The sequence below is a fragment of the Pipistrellus hanaki genome (assembly GCF_964339955.1).
Source record: "Pipistrellus hanaki genome assembly, chromosome: 15".
In the NCBI taxonomy this organism is placed as follows: Eukaryota; Metazoa; Chordata; class Mammalia; order Chiroptera; family Vespertilionidae; genus Pipistrellus; species Pipistrellus hanaki.
Window position 1 is genome coordinate 38,157,161 of NC_140517.1, and position 24,154 is coordinate 38,181,314.

The 24,154-nt window shown below is 53.1% G+C and overlaps 3 protein-coding genes across 6 annotated transcripts in view; 1 reads left to right on the forward strand and 2 right to left on the reverse strand.

Moving 5' to 3' along the window:
• Positions 1-1,601: 1,601 nt before the first annotated feature.
• On the reverse strand, positions 1,602-6,883 carry SERTAD3 (SERTA domain containing 3). Its single transcript, XM_084860974.1, has 2 exons — positions 4,873-6,883; positions 1,602-2,839 (listed from the first exon to the last, which is right to left on the reverse strand). Exons 1-2 carry the CDS (start codon positions 5,281-5,283, stop codon positions 2,237-2,239), a joined length of 1,014 nt encoding a protein of 337 aa, XP_084717100.1. The 5' UTR covers positions 5,284-6,883; the 3' UTR covers positions 1,602-2,236.
• Positions 6,884-8,279: 1,396 nt separating this feature from the next.
• On the reverse strand, positions 8,280-21,273 carry BLVRB (biliverdin reductase B). 2 transcript variants are annotated; one of them, XM_084860982.1, is made up of 5 exons: positions 21,061-21,273; positions 13,521-13,685; positions 13,292-13,381; positions 11,875-12,003; positions 8,280-8,554 (listed from the first exon to the last, which is right to left on the reverse strand). In XM_084860982.1, the coding sequence occupies exons 1-5, from the start codon at positions 21,137-21,139 to the stop codon at positions 8,397-8,399; spliced, it is 621 nt and encodes a 206-aa protein (XP_084717108.1). In that variant the 5' UTR covers positions 21,140-21,273; the 3' UTR covers positions 8,280-8,396. The 2 variants fall into 2 exon arrangements, with proteins under 2 accessions (XP_084717108.1, XP_084717109.1); XM_084860983.1 differs by lacking the exon at positions 21,061-21,273 and adding an exon at positions 20,900-20,975.
• A 1,253-nt stretch (positions 21,274-22,526) lies between these two features.
• Positions 22,527-24,154, forward strand: part of SPTBN4 (spectrin beta, non-erythrocytic 4) — a 77,589-nt gene continuing 75,961 nt past the window's right edge. For 2 of the 3 annotated variants that reach the window (XM_084860906.1, XM_084860907.1), the window contains exon 1: positions 22,527-22,658. The gene's annotated coding sequence lies outside the window, so the exon portion shown is untranslated. The remainder of the gene's footprint in view (positions 22,659-24,154) is intronic. The other variant, XM_084860908.1, reaches the window with a different exon arrangement.

Below are 24,154 nucleotides of genomic sequence, written 5' to 3' on the forward strand. Positions count from 1 at the left end.
AGAATGATGTAGCACAGGAGGGAGGGAGGGAGGGAGTGTTGAGGAGATGAGTTCTGAGAAGTGGGAGGGAGTGTTGGCCATAGCAAAGTCAGTTTATTTTTTTCAACAATAGCAAAAGTAATTTTTTGAGTGCCCACCTATGCCAAGCATAGTTCTGTGCACCAGGGATACAGCTGGACTAAGACCAACAAAACCCCTTTCTCTGAGTTTCCAGTGGGCAAGGAGGCTAACCATAAATAGGTAATAATGAGATTGGGGGGTTGCTACTAAGAAAGTCAAACAGAACATGATGGGGTGTTGGTGCATCTGGACATCAACTCAGGGAAGGCCTCTCTGAGAAGCACCCTCTGGGGAGCTAACAGCAGTGCAGAGGCCAAGGCCAAAATGCCTTTGGGATGAAGAGAGGCCAAATGGCTGGAGGGGAGGGAGGGCAGCAGGGCAAGTGGGCCAGTTAGGAGCAAGATTGTCAGGTCTCCCAGCTTTAGTGAAGTTGGGTTTTTTGTTTTGTTTTGTTTGTTTTTTGTTTTTAAATATATTTTATTGGTTTTTTTAGAGAGGAAGAGAGAGGGATAGAGCTAGATACATTGATGAGAGAGAATTATCCATCAGCTGTCTCTTGCACACCCCCCACTGGGGTTGTGCCCACAACCAAGGTACATGCTCTTGACCGGAATCGAACCCGGGACCTTTCAGTCTACAGGCCAGCGCTCTATCCACTGAGCCAAACCTGTTTCGGCTGAAGTTGGTGTTTTATTCTGCGTGAGAAGTCACTGAAAGTTCCAGATCAAGATGCGAACATTATGTGCCTTCGTGAGGTCCTCGTGGCCACCTCCTTTCTTGAGTGGCACCCACATATTAGTTACTCCACTGCTTTCAGACTTCGATGTAATGCCTCTCTCAGGGTGAGCATCTGGCTTTTACGTCAGAAAGCACAGGCAAAATTCCCCTTTTTCTTGCCTGTGGACTAGACCAATGCGGTTCCTCCTTGCAACCATCCAGAAAAGTCCCTAAAGCTGTGTAAACTCACTTGCTGCCCGTCAAACCTTGGTGGAGGCACAGCAGGGAAGTAGCAATGTTATCACCTGCCCCCCCTCCCACCCCCCCCCCGGGCTGGTACCTCCCAATAAATCCTTAGAACCTTAACCTCAGCCTGGGCTGTGCTTGCCCGCCAATGCTATTTCTTCTCCTCTGGGCCTCAGCAGCACCTTTCATACAATGAAAGAGTTGATTTTTAAGTGCCAGAAAGCCTTATCTTTTTTACATATTCTTTTTATTGACTTCACAGAGGAAGGGAGAAACATCAGTGCTGAGAGAGAACCATTGATCGGTTGCCTCCTGCATGCTTACACTGGGGATCGAGCCTGCAACCCAGGTGTGTGCCCTGACCAGGAACTGAACTGTGATCTGCTGGCTCATAGGTTGATGCTCAACCACTGAGCCACAGCAGCCGGGCTTTTTTTTTTAATCCTCACCAAGGGTGAGGATATTTTTTCCATTGATTTAGAGTAGAAGGGAGGGGAAAGGGGGAGAAGGGAAAAACATATATGTGGCATGGGGGGCAGGGATTAAAACTGGAGGGCCATGGAAATCAAAACCATCCCTTTCAAAATACTTTTATTAAAAATAATAATAATAATAATTACAATAAAAACCCACCTCCCACCCCACCCCCAAACCACCACAAAACCCGCCTTTCTTTTAAACAACGCGGCACGGAGCAGTCTGGCTTCCACCTATTGCACGTGGTCCGGCCTGGTTACACATCAGGAGGCTGCTGGGGCTGGGGTCCTGCCAAGGAGGTGGGGGCTCAGCCTGGGGGAGGAGGCCAGCCCCTCCTACTCCTTCCAGGTACGAGAGGCAGAGTCTCTGTCATCCTTCCCCAGGCCCAGCGTGTCTTCCCTGAGGCCCCAGCGGTCACAGAACTGGAGGAGAAGGCGGAGGAAATGTGGCAGTGGGCAACCAGACTCCCAGAAACAGAGTCTCATTAAGGCATTTGGAACAGATAAATTAATCCAGGAAGACACACCTTCACAGAAGGCTTTGGTAACCACACACACACTCACTCTACAGTTTATGGAACCCTGATATGGGAGGAAAGGAGGCCAGCCACTGCTCATAGCCTCCACCAACACACACACACACACACACACACACACACACACAGTTACAGTTGCACCCAGGGATCCAGCCCACTGAGGCTGAGATGTACAGGGAGCACCCTTCAATCATCCAAGCTTTAGGATCCCAGGATGATTTCCATGATGTGATCTAGTTCGTTCCACTCCCAGGACCCCGGGGCACAGAAGAAGTTGTGAGGAGGCTCCAGTGGGGCCAGGGCAGGCTCCTTCTCCACAGTGGATGTGTCAATGTCCAGAAAAAAGTCATCCAGACCCGAGTCCCCCAGGTATCGAGAGCTCAGAGCCTCTAAGAAGACTGGGTCAGGCTGGGGCAGCTCTTCGTTCTGGGGGCCTGGGGGAGCCACTGGATCCTGAGGGGTCTCGGTGTCGTCCATGGAGGTCTCCAGCTCCCTGAGAATAGAGCCAATGGTGGTTGACAAGGAGAAGTCCTCCTCACCCAGGAAAAGGGGCTCGGGGGGCGAGGCAGGTGCTGGGGCCAGACACAGCGCGGCCTGAAGCTGCTGGAGGGTGTTATGGATGAGGACGTGCCTGCGGAGGCTGGGTGCGCGGGGCCCCAGGCTTCGCTGGACTTTGTCGAGGGAAATTCGGAGCAGGGCTTGCTGGTAGCTTCGAAGGCCTGCTGGACTCCAGTCCCACTTCTCATCCTCCTCTCCTTCCTCCAAGTCCGAGTGTTTCCTCTTCAAGCCTCCTACCATGGTGCCCTGTGGAAAGGAGGGAGGGGCAGGTCAGACACAGAGGGGCTGGTTCAAATCCTGAATCCCCTGCATGGTTGCTGTAGATTTTTAATGATCTGAACTTCAGTTTTTGCATCTACAAAATGGAGATAGTATGAATCCCATTTTGTATGTGATTGAGACAAATAAGACTGGAACATAGCTAGGTTTGGATCCCACTTACTTGCCTGGGTCGCCCAGAATAGTGAGTTTTCCTTCTTGAAATGCAGTTTCCTCATTTGTAAGATGAGTATCCTAACTCAAATCCTTTTGAGCCTTAAAGCTATTCTTTCCACAGTACTCATTAATAAAAATCACTGATTGATTTTAGAAAGGGAGGAAGGGGAAAGCGGGAGAGAAACACTGGTTTGTTGTTCACTTATTTAAGCGTTCAAACCTTCAATTCAACCTTGGTGTATGGGGGTGACACTCTAACCCACTGAGCTACCCGGTCAGGGCTTCTACAACACTCATTCCTTCAAATGTGACCCATTTGTGGAATACAGAGACCTAGCCCGAAGCAGGGAACCCTCTCTGTGAAGTCTGCCTTTCACACCGCTCACCTGTGCGATTCTGGAAAGTGAGTGACATTACCTCTCTGGGCATCGTTTCCTCATCTATGATGGGGGATTGTAGAAATCCTCATCAAGGAGACCCCACGTGTGATGTGCACAGGGCTCACCACACAGGAAAAGCTTACTGAACAGGAGTTAGTTGCCATTTATTAATTCAATAATTTTACCTATTGGGTGTCTATTTTATTCAAGCCACCGGGAGCCCTGTTTGGGCACCTCGCCCATTTTTCAAGACTCTTTCCAGAGTGTATTTCCATCCACGCTGTTTTCCAAACTGAACGAGCGCGCTCCCAACCGGAGGGAAGGGCCTTCCTCTTTCCCTCCGCCCTCGCCTGAGGCTTCCCCCGACGGAGGCCCCGCAGAAAAACTTGCTAGAACTCGATTCACGCCAAGCCCCACCCCTCCCGGCCTATCCAATCGGATCTCGGTCCTCTACAGACCCCGCCCCCTTCAGCACCAGCCACGCCCAAACTTGGTCCTAGGGCTTCTGGGAAATGTGGGCCCACGGCCGCCAGGTACTCACGCAGCCCGGAGCGTGCACTGCATTCTCCAGGGAGCTCCGCGCGCCACAGGAAGACCCTCCCCCACCCTCCCCAGGGCATGCGCACAGGCGCCCGGAGCGGGTGGGGGAAGGGAACCCGGACGTTCAGCTGCCGGGCGCCGGCAGGGCCCCGCCCTCCGCTGCCTCCAGGGCTGCGGGTCAGAGCTCCGCGCCCGGAACACCCCTCCCCCACCCAGGCTGCAGCTCTAACACTGCTCTCTCCCGATCTCTCGGACCCCAGAAGGCCCTGGAGTCCTCCCCCAAACTGCTCTCGTGTCCAGGGACCCAGCCGCCAACACATCGTTCAGAGACTACAAATGCTCTCCATCTGCTCCGTTTGGGACACCAGGTCTCTCAATTTGGAGACCTTTCGCCTATTCTGTCTTTCAAACAAACTCTCGACTTCACCTCCACCCTCCCTCCCCACTCCCCCCCGGCTCTAAGACCTGAACACAGAACTCTCCCCAGCACCCTCTCTCCCCCACTGCGTCTGGGAAACCAAGATTGCTTGCCCCTGGTTCTCTGGCTTCTCCAAATGCCCGGGACCCCAGCCCCAACCCTTCCCACCTTTTCCAGAACACCAGAGCCTCGAATTCAACCCGTCAGGGAGAACAGGGATTGTCCCAATCCCCAGATTCCCTGCCCCAAAAGTTCCTTCCCCGGTTCTCCCGCTTCTTCAAATACCGCAGCTCCCAGCCTCAAACTCCCTCCACTTGGAAGATCCTGCCCCAGCAGCTTCGTCTCCAGTCTACGATTTCGAATGCAGTCTCCGATCCCCAAACCCTACCCGTCACTCGGAATCTGCGCTCCCCACTCCCACCCGGGGTCCGCCCCCACAACTCTCGGGGTGCGCCTCCACCGCCCCCAACCCAAGGCAGTGCGTAAGCCGGGCAGCCGCGCCTCACCTCTGCTGCCAGGCTCACTCCCGGCACACCCGCAGCTTCGCGACCCTCCGGTGGTGGGCAGGGGCCTCGCTCGCCTCCCGGGGCCTCTCGCTCTGGCCTCGGGCTCACCCGGCCCCGCCCCGAGCCGAGCCGCGGGCCGCGATTGGCTGGAGCCCTGCCCGCCCGGGGCGCGGACTGGCTGGGCGGGGCCAACCCTGTCACCCGGAGACGGACGGCCCGCCCCCCTCCCCGGCGCCCCAGACCTTTTAAAGAATTCCGACTCCCGGGGGCGGGGCCGCGTCCGTGGGGTGGATGGGGGGGGGGGGGGGGGGACTTGGAAACTGTTTCCTTCAAATCAGCGGCGGTCCTCGCTCGCACTGGGTCTGCACTGCCCGCCGCCGCGATCCGCTCCCCGGGGGACGGGGGAGCCATCAGCCGCGGCCGCGAACCTGCGTCCCTCGGCCCGCGCTGCGGGGAGGAGGACGACGCCCATGGCCAGCCAATGGTTTCGCGCGGCGTACGTTGCCGGGGCGATCGCAGCCCTTCCTTTCGCTTCCCCTGTCCTCCTGCCCCTCTCGACACTTTACCTCTCCGCCCCCTTACTCTTCGGAGCTCCTTCAGCGGGTCTCCCCGCGGCCGTCCGTCCCGCACCCGCCTGGCGCCCCATCCTCCTCTCCCCGGGTGGCACCTGCGCTGCTGGAGACTGGTCACCGCTCCCCGCTCCCCTGGGTACAAAGTCCGAACTCCTCACTTTCTCCACAAAGCCCTTCACACGATCTGGCCCGAGGCACACTCCTTGCTCCCTACCGCCCCAATTGGTTTTTTTTGAATTGGCTTCCGGTGTCCTCCACCACCATGAACACAGATATTTTGTGCGGGTTTTTCTCTACTTTATCCCAGTGCCTACAACAATGCCAGCTACATAGCAAGTACTCGAAAGTGAGAATTAAAGGGGTCAAATGAGCACACCATACAGTGTACAGATATTGAATTGTAATGTTGTACACCTGAAATTTACAAAATGGAATAATCACTGTCAGCTCAATAAAATTTAACTTAAAAAAAAAAAAGATTTCTGGCTGAAACCGGTTTAGCTCAGTGGAGAGAGCGTCAGCCTGTGGACTGAAAGGTCCCGGGTTCAATTCCAGTCAAGGGCATGTATTATACCTTGGTTGCAGGCAAATCCCCAGTTAGGGGGTGTGCAAGAGGCAGCTGGTCAATGACTCTCTCTCATCCATGTTTCTAACTCTCTCTTCCTCTCTGTAAAAAAAGCAATAAAATATATTTTTTTAAAAAGATTTCTGGATAAATCAATAAAAAAGAATTTAAGAACATTTGTAATACTTTCAACAATAAAGATAAATTTAAAAAAAGAATTGAAAAAAGTTTCGCCAAAACCGGTTTGGCTCAGTGGATAGAGCGTCAGCCTGCGGACCGAAAGGTCCCAGGTTCAATTCCGGTCAAGGGCATGTACCTTGGTTGCAGGCACATCCCCAGTGTGCAAGAGGCAGCTGATAGATGATTCTCTCTCATCAATATTTCTAACTCTCTATCCCTCTCTCTTCCTCTCTGTAAAAAATCAATAAAATATATTTTAATAAAAAAAAAAAAAAGAAAAAAAAGAAAAGAAAAAACTTGTTTCCCCATTCTGAAAATAGACCCTTAACTCCCAGGCTGCCTCTCATCAGAAATCACACCAAAGGGTTCCTCTTCTTGGAAGCCCTCCCTGACGCTCCAGGGTGGGTTGGTTTTCATGGTAACCTGTTTTCCCCACTGAAACCCTGACCCATCTGCCCATGCCTCCCTCATCCTTTCCCTGGGTTGTCACCATCTGGACTGTGGACCCCCCGAGGATAGATACCAAGGTTATCTCAGTCACCAACTGTATGGTCACAGCAACACCTAGCAGAGCGCTGGACACAAGCAGGCATCCAGTGAAAATATGCCCAGACAATGTGGCAGGATGAAATAGAGGGTAGGAATGCAACAGTGCCAGTGCCCAGAAAGCTCTGCCCACTCTCTTCCCCGCAAGGTTTCTGCCCGGTCCCCCTGGCTCCCAGCTCCCACTCTTGTCCCCCTCCCACCCACCTTCCCACAGTAGCCAAGGGAAGCTTTATAAAACCCAAACCTGATGGTTCTCCCCCTTCTACCCCCCCCCCTCCCCTGTTCCAGTCCTTGCATAAAACCTCAGGATAAAGCTTAAACGTTTCACAATGACTCTGCACAATTTAGCATCCATGGAACAGCATATTGGGCAGAGTAGTATCTCTTCCCCCACCACCACCACAACACACACACACACACACACACACACACAAGTTTTCACAAAGAGGAGGGAGAGGCAGTTTTCTCCAGGCTACCCCAGACCAGTTCTCTCTGGTTGGAATTTGACAACTAAGTCATCCTGCTGTTTGCAGAAACAGTAAGACTGGAATGGATTTTGTGAGAGGTGGACGTTGGGGTGGGGTGTGGCGTGGGAGCTGGGAGAGGCTGGAGGTGCGGAGAGAGGAGCACCTGGGAAAGGTGTCTCTGGGAAAGGGGTCTCTGGGAAACACAGGCAGGGACAGATTCCATGGGGACATGATTAAGCAGGGACAATTCTCCCCCTCCCACACCTGGCCCTCCTCCAGGACCTCATCTCAGGGGGGCCCCATTGTAACCTGGTCCCAGGGTACAGCCCTGTTTCCTCCAGGTTGCCGCCTTCCCCTCCTCATGGCGGTCCACTCAGGCTCTGCCCACTCTCTTCCCCTCAAGGTTTCTGCCCGGTCTCCCTGGCTCCCAGCTCCCACTCTTGTCCCCCTCCCACCCACCTTCCCACAGTAGCCAAGGGAAGCTTTATAAAACCCAAACCTGATGGTTCTCCCCCTTCTCCCCCCCTTCTCCCCTGTTCCAGTCCTTGCATAAAACCTCAGGATAAAGCTTAAACGTTTTACAATGAATCTGCACAATTTAGCATCCATGGAACAGCATGTTGGGTGGACCACTCCTCACCACTGAGAAAAGTATTAATAACTGTAGTTCTTCATCTGCTCTCCAGCCTCCTGGCCTTTGTTCATGTGGTTCCTTCTGCCCAGAAGCCATCACGCCTTAGGACCTTCTCCTGACTCATTCTTACCAAACCAGGCTTCAGGTAGGACCTCCCCTCTTCAACAGAGCCTTATGTGCTCCCCAAGTTAGATCAAGTACCCGCTCTGGGTTCCCACAGCCCGCCGTGCTTCCTCCATCAGAGCCCTGGCCACTGGGGCTGTCACTTCGGACGGTGAGATATGTGAAGGCAAAGCTCACAGCTATCTTGGTCATCACTGGGTCCTCACAGTCACCACGCGGTCCCCAACACAGGGCCGGGTGCAGAGCAATAAACTGCAACTGAGGAAATGAAGGAATCCCCGGAGAATCTTACACGCAAGGCAGACAGAGACACGGAGATGCCCAAAGCCAGAGTGGGAACTTCTGGCATAATCTGAAGCTCTTGGCTCAAGCTTTATTGCTCCCTTCCTTTGCTCCACGTTCTCCAGCATGCTGTCCTCCCGGGCAGGGGCAGAGCCCTAGTCATACTGGTGGGAAGGGTAGGTTCTGTGCCCATCATACTCATCGGTGGTGAGGCAGCGCAGCATGAAGTGGCCCAGGTCATGTTTGGAGATGACTCTCGAGGGCCCTCGTCCGTCCAGGGTCACCGTGTAGGCCCCGGTCAGTGGCTGGTCTCCTGCAGAATGAAGACAGAGGGCAAGTAAAGGTCTTTCTTGGCTCCCCAACGTGATCACTACGGTGGCCCCAGGCGGCCTACAGTGTGCCCAGCCATAATGGTACTGAGAGCCATGCTATGTGAAACCCTTCCCACGTGCGCAGCACTAATCTATACCCTTTGTTTCATCAATCCGACAAATTCTGGAGACCTACTATGTGTCAGGTGCTGGGCACCCAGCGAGGAACAAACAGAAATTCCTGCTCTCAGTATGTAGTCACTTACTAGGCAAAGACAACTAAGAATAAAGTGCAACACACATTGTGTTAGATGGGGAGAAATAAAGCAGAGAACGGGCTAGGAACTATTTGTTAATTCTGTTTTATCAATGGGGACATTGAATCTTGGAGAGAGAAAGCCACTTTTAAGTGGCAAAGGCTGGATTTGCCCTGGTCTCTCCTTCTGGATGCTTTCCTGTCTCCCGGCCCCCGGCGGAGTGGCATGTCTCAGGCATGGGACTGGATTTCGCAGGCAGTGAAAGAACACATTTTTCTGACTTTGTGAATATGGAGTCAGTGTCCTGGTGCCAGGGGTACAACCAGGTCTTTCTTAGACAGCAGAGACAGCAGACAGCATGATGGGCAGTTACAGGGCATCTAGTGGCTGCATTATAATAATTAAAAAACAAAACAAAACACTTGCCAGTGACCAACTTAATTTAGGGACCAAAGACAGCGTACAGTACAGGGACAGCCTGGAACCGTGTGCACTAAGAAACACACACCCTCACCCTCATTGCATTCCTACCAAAATGTTTAATCTGCATCTGTGAGAAATAACCAGAAATCCAGGACGTAAGGCATTTAAAAAGACACCTGGTTCATGTTACAAGAAACATTAAAAAAAAAAGATACATATTTTATTGACTTATATTTTATTGACTTTTCACAGAGAGGAAAGGAGAGAAATAGTTAGAAACATCGATTAGCTGCCTCTTGCACACCTCTTACTGGGGATGTGCCTGCAACCAAGATACACCCCCTTGACCGGAATCGAACCTGGGACCTTTCAGTCCGCAGGCCGACGCTCTATCCACTGAACCAAACCGGTTTTGGCTAGAAGATAAATTTCCCCTATTGTCAAAAAATAATAGCCCTTCGGCTTACACACATTGTTGTTCTTCTTGGGAGATGGTGATTGAGGTTCTAGGAGTGAAGTATGACAATGTCTGCAACTTACTCTTAAGTGGTTCAGTCAAAAATACTGTTTGGTGTGTGTGTGTGTGTGTGTGTGTGTGTGTGTAACATTAGGTACAAGTGTAGATAATTGATAGATAGCCAGTTAGATATAGAAAAACAGGGCAAAATGCAAACAAGGCAAAAAGGTTAAAAGCTAAGCCCAAATAAAGAGTTTGAGTATTCAGAAACATTTCATTCCTTCAACTTTCCTGGAGGTTTTATAGTTTTACATGTACACATACAAAAAACTTTGAAAAGTACTCTGTGTTAGAATAACTTTTAGGCATGACCTCTCCGGTACTTACTTCAAACCTGGCAGGTCAAGAAGTATAGTGAGCCCTGTCTACAGACGAGGAATCTGAGGCTCAGAGGCCAACGGCTGGAGTTTCACCCAGCTTCTCCACGAGGCAGCTTCTCCACTGAGCCAAAGCTCAGGACCTTGGTATCTATAGGGTCTTGATACAATCCCTTAATTGAATCTAAACACTGAACCTTAATTGACCCTCTAGGGCAGTGGTCGGCAAACCACGGCTCTCAAAGCACATGCGGCTCTTTGGCCCCTTGAATGTGGCTCTTCTACAAAATACCGCGTGTGGGCGCGCATGTACAGTGCGATTGAAGCTTCGTGGCCCATGCGCAGAAGTCGGTTTTCGGCTCGGGCGAGTCTATTTTGAAGAAGTGGCGTTAGAATACTCAAGGGGCCTGCCGGGACTGGTTTGGCTCAATGGATAGAGCATCGGCTTGGGGACTGAAGGGTCCCGGGTTCCATTCCGGTCAAGGGCATGTACCTTGGTTGCGGGCATATCCCCAGTAGGGGGTGTGCAAGAGGCAGCTGATCGATGACTCTCTCTCATCGATGTTTCTAACTCTCTATCTCTCTCCCTTCCTCTCTGTATAAAATCAATAAAATATATTTAAAAAAAAAAAAAAAAAAAGAATACTCAAGGGGCCAAAGAGCCACATGTGGCTCACGAGCCGCGGTTTGCCGACCACGGCTCTAGGGTATGTCATCCCTCACTCCTGTCAGGGGCCCCAGAGAGCAGGGGGTGGAGCAGAACTCTTCCTCCAGCTCAGGCCTTTGGGTCTTTTCGTTGCTGTTCCTTATCCCAGTCCGCTCCCCTCAGTGCAGGAGGCCACCTCCTTCAGAGCCTACGTTTCATAAACGGCAACCATTTCTACTCCCTTCACTGTGTTTGCTTCTTCACTCTGTAGCTCTGCCCGCCAGCCATATCCGGCTCTTATGGGGCCTGTGAGAGACAGTCTGAGCCTGAAGCACCTGGAAGGCAGCCGGGACCCCCTGCGGGGTTTTGTCCTATGCTGATCTCCCCCCTAGAAATGTAAGCCTCATGGGAGCAGAGGCTCTATTGCCAGTGCTCCTCATGCAAGAGGTATCTGCTGAATGAATGGCTCTCTCCCTGTGTCTGACTCTGTCTCTCGGTGGGGATTCCAGACCCGCTAGGGGGAAGAGGGCACAGGTGAAGTTTACTGGTTCCCTCCACAACACCATTATGGGAGGAGGTTCCCCGTATTAATTCACCCAACAAATATTTGCTGAGCATCTCCTATATGCCAGGTCCTGGTCCAGGCACTAGGAACACAGCTGTGGTCTAACCAAGACAAGATCCATTCCTCCAAACAGTGGGCACCCTAGTGAGGGAGACACGCAATAAATAAGAAATAACAGGTAGTGAAGTGTAAGCCCCCTTCCTCTGAATCTGGGCCTGCCCTCGGAACTCGCTTCTAATAACAGAGCGTAGCGGAAGCAGCGCTGGGGCCTGACTTCAGGGGAGGCCACATACTGGTTCCATCAGCCACCCGGGTGTCTGGGAGGAAGCCTTCCAGCAGCTGGGCAGCCTCGGGTGCGAGCCTCCCTGAGCCCAGTCAGCTCTGGGCACCGAGTCAGAATAAACGAGAATGGTTTGTCCAGCAGACATAACTGAAAAACGTTAGGAAGGAGAATAAAATCGAGCAGGAAAGAGGACAGGAAGTGTGGAGGAGAAGGTTTGCTATTTGAGGTGAGCCAGGCCAGGCCTGGCAAATGTCCCCAGAGGACAGGAGGGGCAGGCCGGTGGCCACGCCGCTGCTGGTCCCGGCCCCACTCACCGATGTGGGGCGGCATCACCGCCACGTACTTCAGCCCCGAGTCCTGCAGCACTTTGTGCATCCGGATGTGGTCATCGGTCACGGCCTGTAGGCGTGGGGGCACCTTGGTCGGGTCCCATAGCAGGAAGGCTGGGGGACACAGGGCAGGGTCAGCGAAGGCAGGGCAGCCTGGCCAGGTTAGCACCAGGACAAATCCCCGCAGGGGCTCACCGCGGCCTTCCGGTTGCTTCAGGCTCAAAATCTCTCTCTTATAGGCCACATAAGAGCTGACCGCTTCCCACCCCACCCGCTTCTGTCCGCTGTTCTCCCTGTCTCTGCCCTCAGTCTGTCCCCTGAACGCAGCCGGAAGGGGCCTGTGAACACCAGAGGGGCTGGAGCTCATCCATGGCTCCGTCTCACTCAGGGCAAAGGCAAATCCCCCTCAGGTGCCCACCTGACCTGGCCCCATCAGGCCTGACCTCACCGCTCTCCCCTTCACCAGCTCTGCTGAAGCCACGCTCTGGCCTCACAGCCTCCACAGCCAGGCTGATCCCTCTGCCCAGTCCCGCTGTCTTACCAGGCAGCCCTCCCTCCCGTCACTCCCCTTTCTGGGAGGCTCTGGTGTGAGGAATGCGGCTGCTGGAGACAAGACAGCCCGGCCTCACACGCCCGCTCTGCAGCCACAGCTGTGTGAACTTGGTAAGCCAATGGGCCTCCATGACCTTAGCTATACAAGGGAGACAACAGCTTCTGCTGACTGTGTGCCTGCCATGTGCCACCACGAGTGAACTCGAGTTCTGTGAGGGTGAAGTGGCATTCATCTCTAAGGTGCTCACACGGTGCCTGGCACACAGTAGGTGCTCAGGAAATGCTACCTGTTAGCATTAACTGCTGTTATGTACCCTGCAGCCTTCCGTTGGGATTATTTGGGGCAACTGTTTTTCTCATGCTCATCTCCCATACCTGGAGAGCTGTGAAGGCAGAGATGTGGTCTGTGTACCCACAGCTCTGTCACTTCCCCTAGAACACTCCTTAACCTCATCTCAGACTGTTAGGTGCCTCCTCTGGGCTCGAAGTCCTCTAGGCTGTCCCCTATCCTGGCCTTGACCTCTCTGCCTGGGCCCCATCCTGGGTCTGACCTCTCAGCCTTGGCTGCCTCCCCCTAGTGGCGGCCCTGACAATTGTGGCCTGTCACTGTTTGATGACTGCTGTTTACCTCTTCCCTGTCATCTGTGAGACCCGTGAGTATAGGGCCCAGGGCTGTTTTGGTCACCACTATGTCCCTGGCATCTCCCAGCAAGGTCCAGGCACACAAGTGGTGCTCCATAAATGCACAGTAACTTGAGATGGCTCCAATGCCACCTTGCAAAGGCCTCTGGGCTGCCACTTACCCCCCACCCCCACCCTTCAGCCCCATCCCTGTGACCCCACCACCCACCCGAGGTGCAGGCCACGACCTTGTCGACACCATGGGCCTTCATGGCAGCCACAATGTTCTGGGCACCCTTGGACATCACTGTGGTGGGACCTTAGAGGGGACAGAGAGTGGCTGTCACTGGTGGGTGGCGGCGGCGGTGGCGGGGGTGGCAGAGGTGGGGCAGGGGGTGGGGGAGGTGCTGGGGGCCGAGGTGCAGGTGGGGGCCGTGGGCAGAGGGGGGGCCGAGTACTGAGGTCATTGCCGGTGCCCAACAGCACGATGACAGCGTCCTGCCCGGCCACAGTCTTGTCCACATCGGCCGCCTGCCGAACGTCGCCCACCACCACGTGGGCTGGCTGAGGCCCCTCCGAGGGCAGCCTGGAGGAGTCCCGCACCAGCACCGTCACCTCGTAACCTGTGGGCACAGAAGGGCAGAGAGGCAGGTCAGTAGGCTCTCGGGCGGGCACTCCTGGGCTCCTGAGGGTTCCATGAGGCCTCCAATACATCCTCTGGTTCTGTTCTGAGGCAGGGGCCGCCCAGCATTTTTGCTGGCATACCGACCGCTGATATTGAGGCAGTTGTTAAGATTGGGCCATTCCTTCATGCCGGCCCATAAACAACCTGCATTGATGCCTCTAAAGCCCTCGCTGCGCCCCCCCCCCCCCCCCCCCCCCCCCCCGCCACAGACTTCTCCACCCTCTGGCAACTGAACTGGCATCCATAGTCCTGGAAGAAACTGAGGAAGACATGAGTTGCCTAAAGGTTGCCCAGTGCTGGGATTGGTGCCCCAGGCCTTACTTCTGCAGAGCCAGGCCCTGCCTTAGTGGCCATTAAAGATTTTGAACATTGCCTTGGTATATTTCCTCCCAAAAGAATTTTTGATAACTTATGTCTCCCCTTCCCCATATACATACCCATTTTAAAGTTCACAACCAACATAATTATCCTTTTTTTAAAAACAGTGACAAAGGAGGTATCTATATCACTATAAATACAAATGGTGATATCTATATCACTATAAAAGGCTAACTAACATGCAAATTGTCCCCTCCGGAGCTGGGCTGGGAGACCCGGAGGTTGATTGCTGGCAAAGACATGTGCTGACCACCAGGGGGCAGTGTAGAGTGAAGGAAGGCTCGATATTCCCTGATCTTGGGCCAAGCCTAGGGACCCTACCTGTGCACGAATTTCATGCACCAGGCCTCTGGTTAAAAAAAAAAGATTAATGGTGGGCTCTGTTATGGGCTGAAATGTCCCGTCAAAGTGATGGTGTTTAGAGGTAAGTAGGTTTAGATGAGATCACGAGTGTGGGCCCCGTGGTGGGATTAGTGTCTTTAGAAGGAGAGGAAGATAAACCAGAGCTCTCTCTCCATCATGTAAGAAAGACATCTACAAGCCTGGAAGAAGGTTCTCATCAGAAACCACACCTGTTGGTACTTTGATCTTGGACTTCCCAGCCTCCAGAACTATGAGAAAGGAAGGCATGAATGTTGTTTAAGTCACCCAATTTTGTTACAGCAGCCTGAGTCAGCCACATATATCATCCTCCTGAAAACCGAACCACAGCTCCTTGAGAAATGGCTGGTGGGCTGGGGATGGGCAAGATGAGCTGGGAGGGCAGTGCTTAAATGGTGCTTAAACTCAATGGAAACATATAGGATATATAGAAATAATGATACTAACAAAGAAACCTCATTGGTCATCACTCTGTGCCAGGTGTCAAGTGTCTTACAAATATAAACTCTCTTACATATCTAGTTCTCAAAGTAACCCTCGGCTTGAATTCCAGTCTTACCACTAGCTAGACATTGGGCAAGTCACTTACCCTCCTTGAGCCTTAGGCCCTTCATTTAAAAATATATATATATATATATATATATATATATATATATATATATATATATATTTTATTGATTTTTTACAGAGAGGAAGAGAGGTATAGAGAGTTAGAAACATCAATGAGAGAGAATCATCGATCAGTTGCCTCTTGCACGCCCCCTACTGGGGATGTGCCCGCAACCAAGGTACATGACCTTGACCAGAATCGAACCTGGGACCCTTGAGTCCGCAGGCTGATGCTCTATCCACTGAGCCAAACCAATTTCGGCAGGCCCTTCATTTGCAAAGTGACACAAATAATAGTCTCTACATTATAGGCTTGTTGTAGGGTTAAATAATATTTACACAGCCATTTTGTACCCATTGAAACTAATGTTTCATCAATAAAGCACTATTGTGCCGAAATCTGTTTGGCTCCATGGATGGAGTGTTGGCCTATGGACTGAAGGGTCCCAGGTTCAATTCTGATCAAGGGCATGTACATTGATTGTGGGCACATCCCCGGTGGGGGGTGTGCAGGAAGCGGCTGTTTCTCTCTCATCGATGTTTTTAACTCTCTATCCCTCTCCCTTCCTTTCTGTAAAAAAAATCAATAAAATATATATATATTTATTAAAAAAATAGAACTAAAAGCTTAATGTAGACAATTGATTTCTGACAAAGGTGGCAAGACCATTCAACAAATGGTGTCAGGACAACTGGATATCCACATAAAAAAGAATGAAGTTGGATTCCTACCTTATAACATATATGAAAATTAACTTAAAATGACTCAAGACCTAAATGTAAGATCTAAAACTGTAAAACACTTAGAAGAAACATAGGCATTAATCTTTGTGACTTTGGGTTAGACACCTAGCTACAACACCAAAAGCACAAGCAACAAAAGAAAAAATAGACACAACATTGAAATTAAACATTCATGTACTCCTAAGAGCACCATCCGGAAAGTAAAAAGACAGCGTGGGAGAAAAGTTTGCAAAGTGTATCTCTGGTAAGGGGCTTGTACTTAGAATATGTGTATGAAAGAATCCTAGGTCCTGGCCATGTGACCTAGTTGGCCGGGCTTCATCCCATGCACTGAGAGAGGTCGCAGGCGGATTCCAGTCAGGGAACACGCCTGGATTTCAGGCTCCATCCCCAGTAGGGGATGTGCAGGATGCAACAGATCAATGTTTCTCTCTCTTTCTCTCTCTCTCAAATCAAAACATTTTAAAAATATATTTTTATTGATTTCAGAGAGGAAAAGAGAGGGAGAGAGAGACAGACACATCAGTGATGAGAGAGAATCATTGATCGGCTGCCTCCTGCATGCCCCACACTGGGGATTGAGCCTGCAACCTGGGCATGTGCCCTGACCAGGAATCAAACCATGACCTCCTCAACCACTGAGCCACGCCAGCTGGACTAATTGTATATTTTAAAGGGGTGGATTGTATGGAGTGTGAATTGTACCTTAATAAAGCTGTCATAAAAATACAAAACTTAAACTACGCCAGCCGGTGTGGCTCTGTGGTTGAGCATGGACCCATGAACCAAGAGGTTACCAGTTCAATTCTGGGTCAGGGCATACGCCTGGGTTTTGGGCTCGATCTCCAGTAGGGGACATGCAGGAGGCAGCCGATCATCCATGTTTCTATCTCTCTATCCCTCTCCCTTACTCTCTCTCTAAAATCAATAAAAACATATTTTTAAAAAATCACATGATCTCATTGAAAAGGAACAAAATAAACTGATGAACAAAATAGATCCAGAGACATAGGAACATGGATGGAACAGACTGTTGAGTCTCAGAGGGAAGGTGGAGGTAGGTGGATGGGAAGAGATTAAACAAAGAACCTATGTGCATATCTGCATAACCCATGGGCACAGACAAGGCCTGGGGGTGGACGCGAGCTCGAAGGGGTAAATTGTGGGGGGGAAGGGACATCTGTAACACTTTCAACAATAAAGAAAATTAAAAAAATACAAAACTAAAACAAATGAAAAGTTTAGGAGAGTGCCTGGCATGGGAATGAGTGCTACATGGGTGCTAGCTGTTCCTATGCCTGTCAATCACCTCACAATGTTATTTCCTGGTGTAACCCTCCCAGGCTCTCCCGACCCCCCGTCACCTCTTCTCCAATCCAGTTCCGCATGGCAGCCAGATAGAGGCTTCCAGAGAAGTGGTCCCGCCCTGACCCCCCATATCTCTCCTGTGATCCCGTGCCCTGAGATATAGTCACCATGGCAACCTTTAAGGCCCCTCAGGATCTGGCCGGTCTTCCTTCCCACCCTGTGCTGGGGCCCCCGTCCTCTGCCACCGCTGCAGTTCCTCAAACACATGCTGCTGCCTCCTGAGCCCTCCGCCTGGAACCTTTACCCTCTCCACAGGCCCCACCGGCCACGCGTGCTTCCTCTTTCACGGCCCTACTTGCGCTGACCTGGAATAGACCCAGGGTCCTATGGGGCCACAGACTGTGCCATATTTGCCACCACCTCCCTGACTTTCTATAAACACAAAAGCACAGGCTTTACCGCCCCAAAGACCTGGGTCAAACTCTAGTTCTGCCACCTACTGGCTGAGGAATCTCAGGAAACCCCTTTTAGTCTTCTCTAGAAAGTGAAGGTCATCAACTTTGTAAGGTATATGAATGTCTAATCACTGGGCTGTGTACCTGAAACTAATATAATATTACTAGCTTCCCGATGCACAAAATTCATGCAAGGGGCCCGGCCCTCGCAGCCCCAGCTGCCTCTGCCGGCCCTCGCAACCCTGGCTTCACCCGGAAGGTTGTCCGGACGGTTGTTCTGCTACTCGGTCTACTTAGCATATTAGCTCTTTATTATATAGGATATGCCAAGTGTAACTGGAAAATAAATTTTTTTTTTAAAGAAAAGAAAGCGAAGACCACAATCCTGTGTTCCCATCCTATGAGACCACCTTTCATAAGGGAAGGACACAAATCTGTGCAGCCCTCACCTGCATCTGGGAGGAGCAAGGCCTTTTGCGTGCCAATGTGGGCACTGCTTACCTGCCACTGGGTTGGGTAAGACAGATCCTGGTAAACTGTGGGTATTTTTGGGGAAGAACAAGTTCTCACAGACAGTGAGAACTCTGACACAGGATCTCAGCACGAGGGCACTTATCAATGCTACATTAATGGTGATTAGTGACATTTGAGAAGTGCTGTGCTGAGCTCTTTCCACAGATAAATGTGGGTTTTCCTCTTGAAATTTTATATATATATATATATATATATATATTATTATTATTGATTTTTACAGAGAGGAAGGGAGGGAGATAGAGAGCCAGAAACGATGAGAGAGAAACATCGACCAGCCGCCTCCTGCACATCCCCCACCGGGGATGTGCCCACAGCCAAGGTACATGCCCTTGACCGGAATCGAACTCAGGACCTTTCAGTTTGCAGATCGATACTCTACCACTGAGCCAAACCGGTTTCAGCTCCTCTTAAAATTTTTAACACAACCAACATTTAAATTTAAATATAAGTTAGTGGCTACCATACCAAACAGTTTACACTTCACAGATTTTACCCTTTACAAAGAATAAGAGCATTTGTAAGGCATTTACCAAGCTTTAAAAAAAAATCTCTTTAGTTTTCTGTTTTTTTATTTTGAAATAAATTCAGACCTATACAAAAGGTGCAAGACCTAGATTTTCATATTGCTTTTACTTTACCCTTCTCTATGTCTATGTGCACATGTGTTTATACAGTATACTTATAACATACATGATTATATGTGTATATACATATATTTATATATATATGTAATTATACATAACATATATATATAGTGTTTTCCTAACTAGTTGAGAGTAAATTTCAGAGTTAAAGCCCCTCTTAAGCTTTTTTAAAAATCTCAAACCTCAATACAAAATATATTTCACAGCCTAATCCTGTATATACAAACCCATAAAACCAATATTTAACATGTGATACATTCAGATATTGTAACCAACTGCATATATGTAGAACTCACTATGACCCACAGGTTGAAAAGCACCAGATCGCAACAACCTTACAAGGTAGGTGTTATTATGATGCCTTTTGAGGATAGGGAAACAGAGGCAATCTTAGGACACTGGGCCAGGATCACACAGCCACGATCTAAGTTCATTCAGTCAAGGATTGCTTATTGAGCACCATCTATGGTTCTAGGCACTTTCCATATGTTATATTATCTAATTATCACAAGACCCCAGGGCAAATGCTACTGGTTTCTTCCCCACATAACAAATAGCTAGGTACGCAGACCAGGCGTTGGCCACACAGGTGGTTAAGTGGCAGAGTTGGGGCTTGAATGTGGGCAGGCTAGCACTAGAGTCCAGGCCTGTTAAGAACTCGCCCCCATAGGATCACTGGGTTAATAAAAGCCTAGCTCATTCAACAGCAAGGCTCTGAGCTGTGCAGGGTCTTGTCAGAGCCACCATGAGAAGGCAAGGCCTCCCCCAAGCCCCAGCTCTCAATTCCCCACGTGCAGCCCCAATGGTGGCCAGCAGGTGGGTGAGCAGGCTCCAGTGGAACTCAGGATTAAGGAAAAGGTAGTAACACGGGAACCAAATCCTCAGAGTGACTCAGCACTCCCCCCCCCCCCCCCCCCCCCCCCCCCCCCCGCCCCTTAATTATTTTTCCTTATTTACTCAGCACTTCTTACTTCTCCTCTTACTTCCCCCCCCACATTGTTTATCAGCAACTTTGTCTCTCCCCTTCCACAAGTTAAGATCCAAGCTAGGGGGGAGGGCAGTGGGCCGAGTGGGGATTCTTCAGGCAGAGTGCCTCCAAAGGAGGGCTGGACTAGGAGACAGCAGAGAATGCAATCCTGGTGGCCTCCACCCTTTTGGGACTCCCAGATAGTCCGTATCTTCAGAGTCACCAAGACCCGCAAGGGTGGGGCCCTATATCTGGAGGTCTCAGGCCCAGCTGGGTGTGGGTGAAGTCTGGACAGTGGCCGCAGGAGGCTCCCAACTATGCCCTTTCCCCGGGACTCTGAACTTCAGCCTCACTGACTTTCGGGGTCCCCAAGTCTTCACCCATGTTTCTGTGACCCTCTCTCCATTAGATGGACTCACAACCCTCCCTTCCCCCACCCCCCAGACTTTCCAACCTCCTGTCTTGGTGTCCAAGCCAAGAACCAGTGGGCTTTTGGTGGTTATGAGCATGGGTTCAAATCCCAGCACTGTCACTTCCCAGCTATATGACAATGGGCAAGTCACTCTCCTGCCTCAGTTTTCTAATCTGCGAAGTAAGGTGACACTAGATCCCACCCCACATTTAGTGCTGTGAGGATTTAACACTTGTGAGGAGAGGAAGGTGGAGGGAGGGAAGCGTTGCCAGGCTTAGTAACCTGTATACTCTGGGTGTGCCAACCACCACCTCCTCCTCCACCGCCACCACCTCCGTCACCACCTCCGCCACCACCTCCACCACCACCTCCACCACCTCCACCACCACCTCCACTACCTCCGCCACCACCTCCGCCACCACCTCCACCACCACCTCCACCACCACCTCCACCACCACCTCCACCTCCACCACCACCTCAATCACCTCCACCGCCGCCACCACCACCTCCGCCACCTCCACCGGCACCTCCACCGCCACCTCCACCACCACCACCACCTCCACCGCCACCGCCACCGCCACCACCTCCACTACCACCACCACCTCCTCCACCACAACCACCACCGCCACCTCCGTAACAGCACTTGTCATAAGCGCCAATATTTAAACTTGTCATGAGTTCCCCGGCCTCCCAGGGCCCATTCCTCTTCCTTGAACTCACAGAATTGGATCTCAGAGCGTTCCCCACTGCTAACACTGTGCCCTTTGGGTCCTCACACACCGCGCACGGACGGCCCGCCCCAACCTCAGCCAGACCCCTCGACGGCCCTCCCAGTGCTCTGCCTGCGCACCCGTGACCCCTCCCGCCGCCCCCGCTCATGCCTGCTTGCACCGCCTGAGCCAGCGTGGTGAGCCCGGTCCTGCCGGTGGCGCCGAAGATGGCAATCTTCTTCACCGACATGCTGCGAGGTCGTGGGTGGGAGCCTGCGGAGCCTCGGAACGCGCGGGAACCCACTGGCGGCCGGCCCGCCCTCTGCGCCCTTCCCTAGCGGGAGGGCGGGCCTAGGGCTCGGGACACGCCTCAGCCCGCCCCGCGCCCCGCGCCCCGCACCCCGCCCGGCCAAGGGGCGGGGCCCACGGGGCACCCCGTCAGCCAGAAGCAGGGAGTGGGCGGGCCCAGTGGGCTCCGCCCCGCCCGCCGCCCGCCTCTCAGGCTGGGAGGTGTGGCCACCCCTGATCCGCACGAAATTGCGGGCCCAGTGCCGCCCCCGGCGCTCCGGACCCCAGGGGCGGGGCCAGGGGCGAGGCCAGGGGGCGGGGCCATGGCGGGCCACGCCCCGGGCTATCGGGGCCCACGCCCCCTCTCCCCTGTCCTGGGGCCTGGAGGTGTGTTGGGACTCACTCTGGGCCCCAGGCCTCCCCAGGGGAGGCGGGGAGGGAGGACAGTGTGGGTGTGCGGGCTGACACGGTGCAATGCGTGTCTTTGTGTCGGTGTGACTGTGTGACTGTGAGTAACCCCAAAGGAGAGATGGTTATGGTGACACCGCTCGCCATCCTGTGTGTGTGACCTGCATCACAGTGGGAGACTGCGTGACTCCATGTGTGGGGAGCACTGACACTGTTCTGTGTGACCCTGTGGTGACAGTCGGTGCCAGTGGCGGCCTGTGATGCTGCTACATGCGTCCAGGCCACGGGCATGGTGTGAGTGTGGGACACGTGTGGCACGTTATAAGAGTGTGCGCCTGTTAGATGGTGGCAGTGTGACACTGCGTGTGTCCTGTAAGGGTGTGTGGCTCTGTGACGCCCTGAGGGTGGGGCTGTGACTGTGGTGATGCTGTGACCTCCTGTGGCGTGGTGTGAGTGTGTGATCGTGCGGGATGTGTGGCCCAGGTGAGTGTGATGAGTCTGTGTGTGCAGGGCATGCAGTCCTGTGTGGTTGTGAAGCTGTGTGTGACCTGAGGATGGAGCACTCTCTGTGACACCCACAGGCATGTGGGACACTGTGTGGGTGTGCTGTGAGTGACACCGCCCGTGGAGGGGGCTACTTCAGTGACATGTGTGACTAGGGTGGGAGCCGAGGTGGGACCCGGGTGGAGCCGGGTGGGCCTGTGAGTTTGCAGGTGTCACCCTGTGTGACCCCCATGGGGGGCCGTGGGAGTGGGTGCGGGTGGTGTTGGGACGCTGTGGGGGCCCTGTCCGTGTGACTGGCAGTGAGTGGCTGTGGGTGAGGGTGCACCTGTGCCTCACACACCGCGGCGGGGGCGGCGGGGCCGCGGGCGGAGAGGGTCCCGGGGGCGCGCGGGCGCGGCGGCCGCGCGAGCGGGGGAGGCGCGGCGGCGGCGGCGCATGCGGCTCCGGCGGCGGACCGGGCGGGCGAGGCCGAGCGGAGCGGGCGGCGCGGGCCCGGCCGCGGACGCTGCCCGGGAGGGCGGTCGGCGCCGGGAGCAGCGGGGACAGCGGCACCGCGGCCGCGGGCCCAGGTGAGCACCGCGGGGCGGGGAGCCCCTCCCGACAGCATCCCCCACCTCCCCGCATCCCTCCCCCGCGCGCGGCGGGCCTGAGCCTCGGGTCTCCCTGGCGGGGGGAGGCGGAGGGCCGAGGGCAGAGCGAGCCCCCCCTCTCAGCCCAGTGCAGCCCCGCGCCGCGCGTGGGTCTCCCCGGGCCTTGTCCTTCCCAGGCCTCCTCCTCGGAACGGTGCCTGGACTGCAGGGGGAGGCGCGGCCGCTGAGAGGTTAAAGCATCTGCTCCCACCTTCAGCCCTGCACCCGCCAGCCTTGGCCCGGCCACAGGACACTCCCTCCCACCCTCTGCCCTCCACCCCTTCCTTCCCCATTCAATTGCGTCAGGGCCAGGGCTGCTCCAGGACCGCTCCCAGGGGCCTGACTGAGCTCACCAAGTGTGAAGTGCCCCCATCCCGCAATGGAGAGGATTGTGTTCACTGTTTAACAGGGAGAGAAACTGAGGCCCGGAGAGGCCAAACTGAAGATACTGGGTTAAAGCTACAGCAAGAGTAAAGCAGGACTTGAACTCATTTCTGTCTGACTTTGATTTGCTGTGTGACCAGGGAGTGAAAATACTAGCAAGGACCATGCTTTGAGGGCTTGTAGGTACTAGCTCCCATGTTCCCTGCATTATTAACCAATCTCATCTCCAAACACCCCTAGGAAATGGGTGCTGTTATAATTACCATTTTACAGATGAACAAAGTGAGGCCAGAGGGGATGTGATTTAGCCAAGGTCACACAGGTGGTAAGCAGCCCTGTGCCAGCTTTCCAGGGAAGAGGGCGAATAACAATGGATTTCGGAGAGTCCGCAAAAGAGACCATCCCCACCACACCCACCGAGACGCAGACCCAGCTTCCCTAAAATCCAGTGGGTTGGCAACTGTCTGACTTTTTTTAGGAGGGAGACGTTGATTTCCTCCCAGTTCCCTCCTTTCTTGTCCTGGCATCAAGCCCGGGGTCCCAGATGGTAGAGGAGATGCATCTGATGTGGCCCACCCCCTTGAATTTCATGTGTGCAATCTGGCAGTGTTCTAGGACACGGCTCCAGCCAGGCGACCTGTCAGTTAGCTATTGCCACAATAATGCTGCATAAGAAACCACCCTCAAACTCAGTGTCTTAAAACACCTAAGCATCTATGTAGCCACAGAGTCTGAGGGAGGTCAGTGACTTGGGTTGGACTCATCTGGTTTCTTCACGTGTTGGGTGGGGAGGGGGCTGTGGACTGCTGGCTGCTTTTGCTGGTTTGCCTGCACCACCTGGGGCTTTGGCCCTGGACTAGCCTTGCAGTGTGTTTCTCATGGCCATGGTCAGGCTCAAGCAAAAACAAGGTCTCTCGAGTCCTAAGGTCAGAACTCACCCGCATGTCCACCTAAATCTGTTCATCAAAGCCGTGTGGCCAAACCCAGAGTGAACGGGGGTGGCATGCCCCTCACTTCACTCTTCCACCCCCATTGCCACAATCGAGAACACT